The following is a 14,723-nucleotide window of genomic DNA, read 5'->3' as shown; positions in this document are numbered from 1 at the left end:
CTGTAGCCACTCAAGGCACACAGGGACCTGGTGCAGTACTTTAGGCTTGGAGCTAACCAGATGGATAACTTGGTTAACAGGCCTACCAGATTGAGGCATTTCATAACATTTAATGCTGGATTTCTGGGAGAGCCCCCCTCCACTTGGTGGCACCCCACACTACCTACCTGAACCCCTCCAAATCTTAGGTACCACATAGGGCTCCAACAAATCAAGAGTGCCTACTGGAGACCAGTACCAGAATCTGAAACCCTCAATAGTGGTATAGTCTCCCAGATTCAATAATCTGGGAGACCATGATTATCTGAGGCTCCAGTCACCCATATCAAACACTGCCCAGAATCTTGACCCATCAATATCACCTGAAGGAGGGCAAGACATGAACAGTGAGCCATCAAGGGACCCACCAAGAAAAGGCATTTCATTACATTCAATTCTGGATTTGTTAATTTTTATTCTTTAAATGGGTAAATTTTTAATTTGAAGTAATTTTGTTTTTGTTTTTTAAAAAAGCAATACAGTGAAACCACTAAGGCATTTTTATTAGTTTTTAATCTTTAATAACTTAATAAAAAACTTTTAGAGAATATTTAATTAAAATACTTCACTCTTATAGAACTGTATTGTAATACTGTACATTCATCTTCAGCATGGTATCTGATTTCTTCTATCCTAATGTTGGCGGAGTTGAGGAGCACATCTTTCAGTTATCACAGTGCCTGCTTCGCCGTGGCCACAAAGTCATTGTTCTCACTCATATATATAATGATCGAAGAGGAATCCGGTACATGACCAATGGACTCAAGGTAACACATTTTTTAGTTCATAACTATTGTACCACAATTAGGCATCTTTGGTAGAAATATCCTTGTTTTCTCAGTAGTATTAAACATTCTACTTGAAACATTTCTCTTTGAAACCTTATGTGTGTAAGTAATGATAATATGATAGCTCTTTCACATTGGAGTCTAGTGTTATCCTGGTGCAGATTTTGAGACCTTAATAGCCCATCATCGGGAAAAAAGGAGTCAAGACCTTGAACCTATACTTAATACAGTAATCTGAATTATACGGAGTCCCCCCCATTCAAGTTAACCAAATTTCTGGGGGAAGCCCCTACAGCTCCCCAGTGCTATCCATGGTTGATATGGATACCCTAACTATTTTGCATCAGTCGATGTGGGTGGAGTTCTAGCCTACCGGGGACCACGAGCCAGAACCTGGCCCCCCTCACAGAGGCATGGGGAGCAATGGCCCATAGAAATGCACATGTGATTTGGAGCATTCTATATCTGCCATCGACTGGGACAGGCACCCAGAAAGGTATGCACCACAAAACAAACTCCTATTCTGGTTAACAACGAAAATTGTCAAACGAGTGGACAGAACTCCCTAAAAGAAAAACGAGCAAACAAGCATGACGTCACATGAGTCGCGCCACATGTCTGCGCAGCTCTCCCCTCCCCGGGAGGAAGAAGGGGGAGCCCCAAACTCTCGTGCCGGCGATCCCCGCCCCAGTTCCTCGGCTGATGGGATCGTGCATGGTTGTGTGGCTTCAGCTCCAGTCTTGTCTCAGTGCTGTTCATTGTTTTCAGTGCTGCTCTTACGGTGGTCGTGTGAGCTGGGAGTGCTGTCTCCACTCGATTATCCGGACTATATGGGAAGGACCCCCAGCCAGATAATCACGTGTTCCGGATAAGAGTACTTTTTCACCTCCGAGTCCAAAAGGGACTATTTCCAACAATTTTTATACCACACATGATTTGAAGTGTGTAGGGCTGGGTGGGTGGTTAGCTGCCTAGCTGGTAGGTGGGCAGGGAAAGTGGGTGGGCAGGTGGGTGGGCAGGCAGGCAGGGATAGGTGGGTTCAAGCAGGTGGGTTTTGGATGGGTGGATGGTAGGCAGATGGGCTTGGAGAGTGAACAGGTTCGAGCAGGCAGGTGGGTGAACAGATGGGTGGGTGGGCTATCAGGCAGGTGGGTGAACAGGTGGGTGGGTGGGTGGATTGGCAGGTGGGAAGTGGGCGTGCAGGCCAGTGGGGTAAACAGGTGGGTGAACAGGTGGGTGGGTAGGTGAGCAGGCAGGTGGGTGTGCAGGTAGGTGGGTGAACATGTGGGTGGGCAATCAGGCAGGTGGTTGGGTGAGCAGGCAGGTGGGTGGATTGGAAGGTGGGTAAGTGGGCGTGCAGGCAGGTGGGTGTTTAACGATTTTCATTGTTAACCAGAATAGGGGGTTTGTTTTGTGGCGCTTACCTTTCTTGGTGCCTGTCCCGGTCGATGGCAGATATAGAATGCTCCAAATCACATGTGCATTTTTATGTGCTATTGCTCCCCATGCCTCTGTGAGGGGGCCAGGTTCTGGCTCGTGGTCCCCGGTAGGCTAGAACTCCACCCACATTGACTGATGCAAAATAGTTAGGGTATCCATATCAGCCATGGATAGCTCCGGGGAGCCTCCGGGACTCACCCAGAAAATGGTGTTTCATTACATTCAACGCTGGTTTTTTGTTTTCTATTAAAACTACTAGAATGCATGTTTCTGGGAGAAGCCTTTTTTTCAAGTGAAAAATGTTGGAATTTGGCCAGCCACCTTTCTCCAGTTACATAGGGTCACTATTGAGCCCAACCCTCTCCTGGTTGGACCAATAGAACAGACCAATAAGACTGATCTCAACCAGCCTATATCCTTCCCATACCCAAGACAATTCATCCTGCATAGTTGGGTGAGGCTAACACCAAGTCTCCAACCTTGGATTGACAGACAGAAACAGACAGATATTCTCATATAGATACTGTGTAGATGAATAATCAACTTGTAAGAATTTGCAGCAAATCACCAGTATGTTTGATTTCAGGTTTACTACCTCCCAATGCAGACATTCTACAGTCAGTCAGTTCTTCCCACCTTCATCACATCCATCCCTCTTTTACGTAATATATTTTTACGAGAAAGGGTCACCATAGTTCATGGTCACTCGGCCTTTTCAACTATGGCACATGAAGCTATGAATCTGGCAAGGGCCTTGGGACTTAAGGTACAGTACATTCTTTAAATTTTCTTATACAGTACAGTATAATAATATTTAATGTACACGTGACAAACAACACAACTTACGGTTTTGTAGTCTTTGTAGTTAGGAGTTTGTAGCTATACAGCACCTATACAGTAGTAGGGATTTCTTTAACCACCATACTGTGCTGTATTAAAATATGACACCCCTGTGGTGTGCTGAAAATAAAATACTGTATTTCCAAAAAATTATTTTCTCTTATATTGTTAAAATGCAGTCTCTGATTACAGGAAACTAAAATAAAATACTGGATGTGACATACTTTAGCCATGATGGAGCTGAAAAGTTGGACAAATTATGGGCGCTGAATGATGAAGCGCTGGGGGGAACCCCATGGGGCGGCAGTTGCCGCGAATAGAAATTTTTACAATTATTTTAATGTTTCTCATTTGTTTCTTCTTTGGTTTTTTGCTTTAATATTATTCAAAAGTGCATAATTTGTGGAATTTCTATACAGTAGTTCAATGTGTGGAACATTACTATACTCAAAATTATGGGGCTCATATATGTGACATGTATATTATCTTCTACGACCAGTCAAATGGTGGTTTTGCTGTTATTACATTATATACACACATGTTGTATATAGCTATCTACATGTTTGTGCACTATAATAACCCACAAAGATCAGTGTGTTGAGAGTTTATATACACAGAACAACAATCCAAGGTCAGCCTAGCGGCCGAGTGTGGCAGGGACTGCCACAAATACTGTACATTTTTACGTAATTATTTCGGTGTCTGTGAATGGTTTATATCTAGTTTTTTTGCAGTAATATTACTCAATAGTGTTTAATATATGGAATGTACAGTATATAGTTAAATGTGTGGAACTTCACTATTCTCAAAAATATGGAGCTCATATATGGTGACACATATATTGTATTCTTAGATCAACCAAACAGTGTTCCTGTTGTTATTATGCTATATATATGCATGTTATATATCACTATTAACATTTTTATGCACCATAACATACTAATAAGCAGTTTGGTGGGTATGGTGATGAAATCAAAATACAGCATGGAGTCACAAGCAGACATCAGCAGTGATATGATGCAAGACAGTGCCTCCAATATTCTACTCATCTTGCTGTGACTAGCTACACAACCACCATTATTATCACATTCCTGTCACAAAATCCCGAATATGAATCCATTTCCATGACAAACTGAACATTGGTGATGGAACATAAGGTTGTTTCATGATGCATAGATGCAGGAAAGAATAGCTGGGGTGCTGAGTCTCTCTACCTCATGCTGTGAATATCATAACTAACATTGTGTTCACTGATATCTGAACATTGTACATAGTCTTTATCACAGTCAGGATCATCTATAACACTATCAATGCAAAATAATTTGTCACCTATTTTATTCATCATTACTAATTTGTGCTGTGGCCGCTAGCTGCACAGTGGTGCTGTGTGCGGCTCCTGCATGTGCCAGCCTTGGTAGCTCTCTCAGTACTAAGGCTCTTACAGCCATCACAGATGCTGACGATTTTTTCCAAGATGGCATCTGTTTACAGGCGTCCTGAGGCACAGGATGTGAGCCCCGTGTACCCACAAGAGTTTTGAATCGCTTCCTATACCTACAAATGCCACATGGCGATCTGTATCCATCCATCCAGCGCTACAAGGCACTCTGTGCAGTGCAGTGGTTAATATACAGTACTAGACAGGTCTCTCTAATATTATACTGTTCCATGGTACAGGACATTATTTCTATTGTCTATTGTAAAGGAATTGGGTCATTAAAATATTTTTACAAAATTTCCTTCAGATAATTTGGTAACTTGTTGAATTCAGCACACCTTTGTCCCTATATTATCTTTTTATTAGAGGGTTGTCGCTACAGTATTTCTGGTGGGAGCCCCGTTGGCTCCCCAGAGCTATCCAGGCTGATATGTAACTATTAGCTTTCTGGCATCAGTCAGAGTGCATGGAGTTCTTGCCTACCAGGGACCACGAGCCAGAACCTGGCCCCCCTCAGAGAAGTGTGAGGAGCAATGTCCTATAGAAACCCCTGTGTGGTTGGAAGCATTCTATGTCTGCCATCGACCAGGTCTGGCACCCAGAAAGGTAGGCGCCTCACAACAAACCCCTATTCTGGTGAAAATATTGTTACCGAAAACGGAACGAGTGGACAGAACTCCCCAAATGAAAACTAGCAAACTAGGATGATGTCATCATGTCGCTGCGCCACTGTCTGCACAACCCCCCTCCCTCCCCGGGAGAGGAAGGGGGAACCCCAGACCCCCCTGAGCTGGCGATCCAACCAGCAGTTCTTGGCCGATGTGATACTGGCAGGTCGGGTGCCTCTGGCTCCTGCTTTGGTTTCAGTTTCTGTGCCTTGTCTCTACATGTGGTGTGTGAGCCAGGAGTAATATTCTACAGTACTTGTGCTGCATGCACCTAGCGTTTCCTTCCCTAGGTGCCCAGTAAGTACTGCCCTTGGGGCTTGGGGCCACCTTCCACAAGTCTCCTTGGGATCTACCTCCGCTGTGTCTTTTACTGCTCAGTATTTGGCTGCCCTTACAGTCAGCTGGGGTTTCTGTTGCCCTTGTTTGCCTCTGGGTAGGAGATAGTTCTCATCATTGATAGGGGCACAGGGTGTTGCACAGCTAGTTCTCACCTCTTATAGCGGCCGGCTCTGTTCTGCCGGGGTACGTTGTCCTCTTGCGAGGTTTTTTTTTTGTTTTTGTTTTCTGTCTGGTGGTGGTGGGGGGGGGTCTGCCTTTGCTTGGTTGCCACCTCTCTGTCTTTAGGGTCTTTCGTTAGACAATTCTGTGTTCTTGGTGGTATCCCCTGCTAGGCCCCCGTGAGTTGACACATCCCGGGGTTCAGCTTTTAGAAGTTTGCTTGGTAGTTTTGGGCGCTGGTTCGCAGTACCCTGCCTGGGCTTCCGTTAGCATGTTGCCAAGGCTAAGGGGCCTGGGAAACCCCGTGGGGACTCCGTGGTTTGATGGATGTGACCCTCGAGTCCCCTCTCGCTTTGTGTGAGGTTGATGGCTGCTCTGTCTCCTTGTCTCAGTGGTTATGTGGTTAATTCATTGGTTATGCCTTTACTATGTTGCCTGTAGGGTCGGTGGTTCTTTTGATCTGGAGTCGTGCGACATTATTGTTCATGTGTGTTCCTGTTCACTCTCGCTTTTGATCATGATCTGAGGGTGCAGGCAGCAGCTGCGTTGCATGCTGGCCTCTGTTCTTGCAACGCGATGAGTTGGTTGCTTCCCCGGATGCCTCAAGACTGTCCTGTTTTGGTTTTCGAGACCCTGGTGGGAGTCGCTTCATTTTGGTATCTTCCGCTCTTTCTTTCCCTTCTGTTGTGCATCCAGTCCCCCCCTCCCTGGCTTCTGGCCCCAAGCCATCAGTTGGTTTGGGGGCAGGAAGGGGGTCTAGTTGGTGTTGAGACTTGGGCAGTTTCGGGGGTGGTTGCAGAGGTATTCGAGCTTGTTCCTCCTGCCGATGCGTATGGGATCTGACCAGTGGGCCTCCTTCCTTCGTGTTTTTCAACTACCCCGGCTTTTGCTTATGCGGACTGGATTTTGGGGACGGCTCGTCTCCTGGTCCTCGGTGTGAGGTTCCTAGGACGGGGAGGGGTTGACTTGGGGGCTTTGGGCCCCATTGGACCCCGCCTGTGTTTTTGTACTCTCGGAGCAGGGCTTGCTGTTACACAGATCGGGGCTCCCTCCACATACGACTTGGATTTGGCATCTACCGGTACCCGGGTTTGGTTCCATGTTACCCTGGGTTCCTCGGTCTGACTTTCCGGAGGTTTTTGGCATCCCGCATCCCTTCTCATGTGGTGCGGGTAGCCCTTGCGGCTTACCTCCTGCGCGACTCGAATTATGCTATCGTGTATGGATCTTCGTGTCGTATCGGGTTCGTTATGAGTTTCGGAGTCATCCTGGTTGGCAAACTGCCCGCTCTTTTCGATGGAGGCTTGGCATACGTTCTGCTGGTCCCAATCGTTTGTGTGGGGGAGACTCAGATGGCTTTGTAGGTTCCTGGGGGACGACTTTGAGCATCTCCATGCATATTGTTATCCCCTGCCCTTCCGTGGGATGTTTGTCTGGTGCAGGTTCTTTCCCTTTCGGCTGCCTTGGTCGTGGAGAACTTGTATACACGTGGCCTGCCCTGCAGTTCTTCTCCCTCCTCGAGCTGTCCTTGGATTGGTTTGAGTTGGATGTGGAGGTGCTTGGGGCTGCCTCTGGGTCTGGTGCATTGCACTTGGCAGTGTGCGCTGTCATCAGCATTGTTGACACTGTTCAGGCCACTCCTATGGGATGCGGTTTCGCACTTTTTTGCTTCTCGACTCGCGTGTTGGCAGGTGGTGCTTGTTTCTTCCTTGGATTTTGCTTGGGCCCTGGCTCTTAGGTTGTCTTCGCCTCTTTGTCTGCTGCTGTTTGCCGAGTCTGCGGTTGTGTAGTATCTGCAGGCGGCTTTGGTTAGTTGCCGTCTTCTGTTCGACTTGTTGGTTCTCCAGGGGACTCGTGGCAGGCCTTCTCGGAAGGGTCGTGCCATAGCTCGGGGGTTCTTCCTGTTGTGGTGGGCCAGTGGTGCCTGCTTCGGGGCAGGCGCTGCTTTCGGTTCCGTCTTTTTCTGGTCGGCGCGAGGATTGCCCTGTGCGCCACTTGGGTTCTCGTCAGGTGTGTCGGCCCTTTCATGGTTTGTCCCCTTGACGTGGCTATGGGGGGGGGGAGGGAGAGGCTTGTTCTGTTCACTCGCACCTGGTTCGATGATTTGTGGGGCTTTCGGGTCGTATCATGCGGCCTGCGGTGGCGTTGGGTGGTGGCTCCTCCTTCAGGGGGTTCAGGACTGGCGGGGCAGGCCTCTTCTCCTACGCTCTGTCACGTCATCTCAGCGTTGGTTCACTTGGGCGTGGTCGAAACGTCCTCGTCTCTTAGGTGGGTTCCTGCCTGTTTCCAATCCCGAAACGGGCCTGAGCAAACCTCTGGTTCATTCTGGACTTGTTATGTTTGAACCTGTGGGTTATTGCTCGTCCTTTCGGATGACTCTTCTGTCTCCATATTGGCTCGTCACGGTGCATCCAGGGTTCTAGGACTGGCTCAGTTTTCTTGTGGGGCATCAGGGTTGCCGCTTTTGTCGCCTTCCATTCGGCTTGAATCTGTGCCTCTCGTTTTCACACGCCTTACTCAGGTCGTGGTGACTCGCCTGCATCTGTTAAGTGTTCGGGTTCTGGCCTCCCTCGAAGACTGGCTGGTTTGGACTCCATGCCAGTCCCCGTGTCTGTTTGCCAGGGTTTTGGTTCTTTCCCAGCTCACCAGGTTCGGTTTCCTGGGGTCCTGGCGGATGTCCCATCTGGTTCTTTGCCTGATCGTGGGGTACTGTGCGGTCCTTGGCTCTTTGCGACTGGTTGCTTCGGGTGACTCATCTGATGAGTTCTCGTGATTTGGCTATTCTGATGCTTCCTTTTTGGGGGGTGTCCTAAGTCCTGGCTGGCTTGGTGGCTTACCAGAGGAGAGTTGTCCTTCTGGCTCCTTGGTGGCCAGCCCAACTTTGGTTTCCAGCGCTGCTTGCTCGGTGTCCGAACCTGAGGGTCTTCCCACAGCTCCGCCTCTTTCTGCAGATCGGTCGAGCCCGGTACGGGGCTGGTTCGTTCTTATCCTCAAGTCTTCGCATCTGGGGTTTTTGTCTCGAGTTTCTTGTCACTTGTATGGGTGCAGGTGGCTTTGTTGTTGGTCTCGTGCTTCGTCTCGGGGGCAGTATGACGTTCCTGGTGGTCCTTCTGGTTCCTATCGCTGTGTCGGTGTACTTCGGGCTCTGATAGGGTTGTCTTGTCCTTCCTTTTGTGTTTTTTCAGGACCATTCTCTTATTCCAGATACTGTCGCCTCGTATCATGCAGTACTGGCAGAGTCGCTCAAGATTGCGTTTGGTTTTGATGTTTCTTCTGCCTCATCCCGTCAGCTGTTTCATGTGTTGTTTTGCCTTCGGCCTGCTCACGCGCCTCCGGTGCCGTCCTGGTCATTGGACCGGGTGGTCTCTCTTCTCTTCCCCTCGGTTTTTGTGGCCCCTTTGGTTCAGGGTTGTTTTTCCATTTTTTTTTTTTTTTTCCTGTTGGTGTTGGCCTCTGGGAGTCGGTTCAGGGAACTTCAAGGCTCTTCTCCGGCGCAGGAGTTTTTCTGCTCATTTGGTCCTGGTGGTTGTTCGGTTCATTTGCAGCAGTCTCCTTTTTTCTGGCAATGCATGGGTCTGCTGCTTTCCGGAGGGGTCCTTGGATTCTTGATGCTTGGTTGGTCGTGCTGGGGGTGCATCATGTGTTGCGTTCAGTTGCGGTTCTCTGCTGTTCTCTGCACGTCTTGACCTCTGTGGCCATGGGAAGCGTTTTGGATTGCCGGGTTCCCTTCCTTCATGTTCCGGGGTTCGAGTCTCCCGGGTCGTCTGTAGGGTCCAGCCTAAGAACTGCCGGTTCGATCGCCGGCGCAGGGGTCTGGGGCTTCCCCTTCCCCCTCCTGGGGGGGGAGGGGTTGCGCAGGTGGCAGCATGGCAACTTGATGACGTCATGCAGTTTGCTGGTTATCATTTGGGGAATTCTGTCCATTTGTTCGGTTTTTGATAGCAATAATTTCACCAGAATAGGGGTTTGTTTTCGGGCAGCCTACCTTTCTGGGTGCCAAACCCGAACGATGGCAGACATAGAATACTTCAAACCACACGGGGGTTTAGAATACTTCAAACCACACGGGGGTTTCTATAGGCCATTGCTCCTCGTGCCTCTCTGAGGGGGCCAGGTTCTGGCTCATGGTCCCCGGTGGGTAAGAACTCAATGCACTTTGATGCCAGAAAGCTAATAGTTACATATCAGCCTGGATAGCTCGGGGGAGCCTCTGTCTCTCACCCAAAAAATGGCGTTTCATTACATTCAACGTTGGTTTATTTAAACTATCTGTCACACGATACCTGCTTTTGCAGTGAAAATTAGCATATCATATGTCTTGTAGCCTTTCATCCCATTCATATATAAGCCTATGGGACTCGTGTTGTATCACTTGCATTAGTTATTAATTACTTGGCTTTTGTGCTTTATATTAGTGCTTCTCAAATTTTGTCATTTACCCTCGAGCCTTTGCCTCAAAATTTAATTCACCTGCAAATAAATTTTCTTATATTTTTGGTGATTTTTGTCTTGCTCTCCCTTGAGTATAATTTTATACTCAAGTAACTCAGTTTGTCCTACGAGAAAATATTCACATCAAAATAATTTAACTCATCTTTGGGGGAATCATTTACCAAATTAAGGAGCACTGCTTTATATTACAAAATTCTTTGACTTCGCAGAGCGTGTTTACGGATCACTCACTTTTTGGCTTTGCTGATATGTCTGCCATTGTGACAAACAACTTCCTAGCGCTTTCTCTGGCTGACGTCAATCACTGCATCTGTGTGTCTTATGTTGGGTAAGGGAAACAGGGATTGATTCTGTTATTAGATTAATATGATTCCTATAATTACAAAATAATTGCAAGCTTGGGAGTTTACCTCTATCACTTTATTCATGTTCATTAACTTGCCGCCATCCACGCCTTCAGCCCGGAGTCCTACGAGTTTTGTTGTTTGTTTGTGACTCGGTTATCCAGTCTTATGCGGACTATGTGGGTACAGGCAACACGGGCGTTGCATGTTGCGTTTCGCTGGTGGCAACGCGCTAGGTTGTTTCCTCCCCGGAAACCCTGAGGCTGCTCCGTTTTCGTTGGTGTGACGGGGTTTGGGGGTGTTGGTTGCTTCGGTTTCCTTCCATGCCCCCCCCCCCCTTTCCCTGTTTTTTTCCCCTGTTATGGTCATCCCTTCCTCCCTGCATCCGGATCCTTACCGTCTGTGGGTTCGGAGTCGGGACGGGGCTTTGGTGGTCTTGAGACTCAGGCGGTCTTGGGGACTTCTCCTTCTGGGGTAGCGACAGGGGCATTCGAGCCTATTCCTCCAGCCGTATTGTATGAGTCTGCCAATGGGCTCCCTTCCATAGTACTTGTCCGGCTACCTCGGCTTTTCTTGTGTGACTGAGGTTTTGGGGGGGACGGCTCGTCCCCGGGACCTGCCTTGTGGGTTCCCGGGGCTAGTGAGGGGCTGACTTCGGGGGGGGGCCTCGGGCCCCGTTGAACCCCGCCTGGGTTTTTCTACCCTCTGGCCGGGGCTTGCGGTTACGAGGAGTGGGGGTTTTCCTCCCCCCCCCCCTCTCCGTACGTGTTGTTGGGAGTTGGCCCTTCCCCAGGTTCGGTTCCTTGTCCCTTGGATCCGTCGGTTCCGTCCTGTCGGTGGGTGTGTTTCTCCACCCTTCTTCTTGGGACGGACCTTCACTGTCATGTTCCCCTCTTCTCGGGGTTCTGCATGACTTTTTTGTCTCGGGTGCATCTGAGCCTTCTGTGTCTTCATGCTTTACGCTTGCTTCTATGTGTTCTCGAAAGTTCGGGAAGGTTTTTGCTTTTTCCCATATTATTGGAACGTCTGTCGTTTTCCGGTGAGGCTCCCTTCCAGTCCTTTCTAGGGCTTGTTGGTCCTCCTCTGTGCTTCTCGGTTTTCGGTCCTGTTTAATTCTTTCATGATTGTATCTTCTCTCCGTGCACTGTCCTGCGCTGCGCAGGGGTTGCCAGATTGGACGCCTTGTAGCCCGATTGGACTACTTGTAGCCACAGAAGGGCTGTGCTATGTATGTTTCACTACTTACTGCTCTTTTCGTCTCCTGTTAACAGCTGACCTGTGTACTCTGAAAAAGGATTCAATCGTTAACAGCACTATATTGTTAAGTTTTCTAGTCATTTCGTGATTTGCTTTCATCAGCTCGCGATTTCTCGTAACCCTCATCTGGCATCCCTGCCTGCGCATGCGCCGTGGTAGTTTGTTTTGATGTGGGCGGTGTGCACGTGTGCCGGTGTTCTGCGTCCTTTTCTCTCAAGTACTTCGCCTCTTGCTCCTCTCAATTCTCCAGTCTGTGCCCCATAGCTACTGGGAGTGTTCTGGATTGCCGTTATGGGAAGGACGCCGGGTTTTCCCTGCGTATGGGTGTGGGGCTCCTCCTTCGCCTCTCCCCTACTCTTCTCCTACATGTGCGACTTTGCCTTCTTCCACTGGCAGTGCTCCCAACATCTTCTCGGCTAAGTTGTGTCGTGACATGTTCATGCCTACGTTTTGTAGGCGAGTTTCTGCGGTCTGGCGTCTTTTTTCAGCCAGGCGCTTGGTTCGTGGTTTTTGACTGCGAATATACGAACATCGGTAAACAGGTGACTGCAGCAGGCCTCTTGGGCCTTATGAGGCAGCTCATATTTATTCCCATCCAGTCCCACTCTTATGCAGGTACAACCCATGCTTGATTCCAGCACGGGGCCCCACCTCCACCAGGTTACGAGGTTCGATGATGGGGGGTGTATGTTATGAGGGTAAATATTACTGTGTCGGGATGTTGTGAGGTGACGTTTTGCTGCAGTTTTCTTTCTGTGGTTGTGTGTTGGGGATTGGTTGTGGAGTTTTGTTTGGCCCTTCCGTGCTTCTTCCTGGGGTCTTCCTTTTTTGTCTGGATTAATCGTTGGAGGGGGGTCACGGCCCCGTTTTTCATGGTCTTATCTGGGTCACTCATTCCTTGCCCGTCTTGCAGTGCCTGGCTTAGCCCTTCTGTATACAGTACATTGGTTTCTCTATGCTTCCCTTGTTGTGTTTGTGGGAGTTGAGCTCTGGCTTTTTGGTCCATCTTCTCACCTGTTTTTCGCTGATGTGCGGGGTTCCTGTGCCTGCTGGGCTCTATCCTGTCTCGGCTTGATGCTGTGTGTGGTGTCTTCCTCCCCCACATCACTTCCTCATGCGTTCCGTTTGTCTCCTACTCTGCCACTGCTTCCTTCTTTCTAACGTTTCTCTGGCTCCTTCCACCGGTGTCCCCTGGTATGTGTGCCCCTGGGGTCCCGTAGTCGGTCTTTCTCTACCCTATCAATTCCTTTGAGAATCTTGAATGTGGTGATCTTGTCCTCATCGCTCGTACTCCCTGGTTCGGGTACTGGTTTGGTGGCATATCTTTGCTCCTTTCATTCCGTTTGCTACACATTGTTGTGGGTTTTGTTTGTGCCTTTTGGCTTTCTTCTTGCCAGGTTTGGGTTTCTGATTTCCTGGCTTCCCTGCCTGTTGGCATTTTACGGTCTCGTGGTGTCCCTTCTCTGGAGTTTCACGTCGAAGCCGTCGTCTCCTCTATTCTGGCGGGCTCGCTGGGGTTGGGATGTTTTTCTGTACAGCAGACGTTCCATCTCCTCCTTGCTGGCTTGGGTTTCCGGCTCTGCTGGCTCCGTGGTCAAACCTGAGATCTTCCCGCGACTCCACCTCATCCTAGGCTCGATTGGCCCATGACGGGGCTGGTTTGGTTCTGCCTCGAGTCTCTCGCCTTCTTTGGTGGTTGGGTGATTTCGTTTATGGTGTCCCACCTGCGTGCCTCTTCTTGGTGGTAGTGTGGGTTTTTTGGTGGTCCATCTCTTTCCTTCTGTCCCTTTGGTAGCTGCATTTGTTGGCGTGGTCTTGTCCTTCTCTTGTGGAGGTTCGGGGCCATCATCTTGCCCCATACTGTCGCCTCGTATCCTGCGGCACTGGCGGAGCTGCTTCAGTTTGCTTTCGGTATTGGTGTTCCGTCTGTACCGTTTCGCCAGCCGTCGCGTGCGTTGTTCACCTCCGGCCTGCTCGTGCGCCACCTGAGCCGTCCTGGTCTTTGGACAGAGTGCTCTTTTTCTTCTCCATGGTATGTTGTGGCCCCTTCGGTTCAGGATTGTTTCTCGGAGGCTCTATTTCTGTTGGCATTGGCCTCAAGGGGTCGAGTCGGTGGGCCTCCTTCTCTCCTTTGGCGCAGGGGTTTTCTGCTCCTTCGGTCATGGCAATAGGTTGTTCGTCTGCAGCCGTCTCCTTCTTTTCTGGCAGTGGTTGAGACCGCTGTTTTCTGGAGGGGTCCTTCAGTTGTGAATGCTTGGTTTTCGGGCCGGGGGTGCATCATTCTTGTGTCCGGTTGTGGCCTCCCCAGTTAATTGCGTGCCTCTGCCTCTTCTGTCTGGGGACGCACTTTGGGTTGCTTCAGTTTCCTTTCTTTCTTGTTCGCGGGTGTGGGTCTCCCAGATCACCCGCAGGGTTGTTTAGGCTAGCCAGCCTGTGGTCTATCCTCGTTCCCATGACGTTTCCAGGTTTGCTGCTCTTGCTGCAAATTTTGGCAACATGTCCTGGGCTCCAGTGTGGGGATTTTAGCGGTTGAGCAGGATCCTGGCTGCTTGATATCTCGTGAACGATCCTGGGCCTAGTCGGGGCCGTGTCACTTTGGGTCGGCAGTTGCAGCCAGTTGTCTTGACTAAGCGTTGAGGAGTGAGCAGCGACCGCCTCCTGTGTTAGTCCCTTTAATTTTCCTCTGTGGGTAGTTAGCTCCAGAGAGCCGAAGGGGCTACCCCCAGAAAACCAGCATTGAATGTATTGAAACGCCAATTTCTGGGTGAGACCCGAAGGCTCTTTGGCATCCCTCCCTCCCTCCCCCCGGTCGGCGGGTTTTTCGCATGTTTTGACATCCAGCCTCAGAACTGAAGGGTGGATAGCCGGGCGGCGGTCTTGGGCTCCCCTTCCCCCTCCAGGGGAGGGGAAGCTGCGCAGATAGCGGTGCGGCAACGTGTGACATAATGCCCGTTTGCTA

At 49.5% G+C, this 14,723-nt stretch overlaps 1 protein-coding gene across 1 annotated transcript in view; it reads left to right on the top strand.

Annotated features, from left to right (window-relative positions):
* Positions 1-14,723, top strand: part of PIG-A (phosphatidylinositol glycan anchor biosynthesis class A) — a 39,248-nt gene that overhangs the window by 3,865 nt on the left and 20,660 nt on the right. Inside the window, exons 2-4 of the mRNA XM_069310688.1 lie at positions 650-806; positions 2,854-3,033; positions 10,373-10,491. Of these exons, the coding sequence (XP_069166789.1) occupies positions 650-806; positions 2,854-3,033; positions 10,373-10,491 (456 nt within the window). The remainder of the gene's footprint in view (positions 1-649; positions 807-2,853; positions 3,034-10,372; positions 10,492-14,723) is intronic.

The sequence above is a fragment of the Procambarus clarkii genome, chromosome 67 (genome assembly GCF_040958095.1).
Source record: "Procambarus clarkii isolate CNS0578487 chromosome 67, FALCON_Pclarkii_2.0, whole genome shotgun sequence".
NCBI classification, from domain to species: domain Eukaryota; kingdom Metazoa; phylum Arthropoda; class Malacostraca; order Decapoda; family Cambaridae; genus Procambarus; species Procambarus clarkii.
This window is presented reverse-complemented; position numbering and strand designations above follow the sequence as displayed.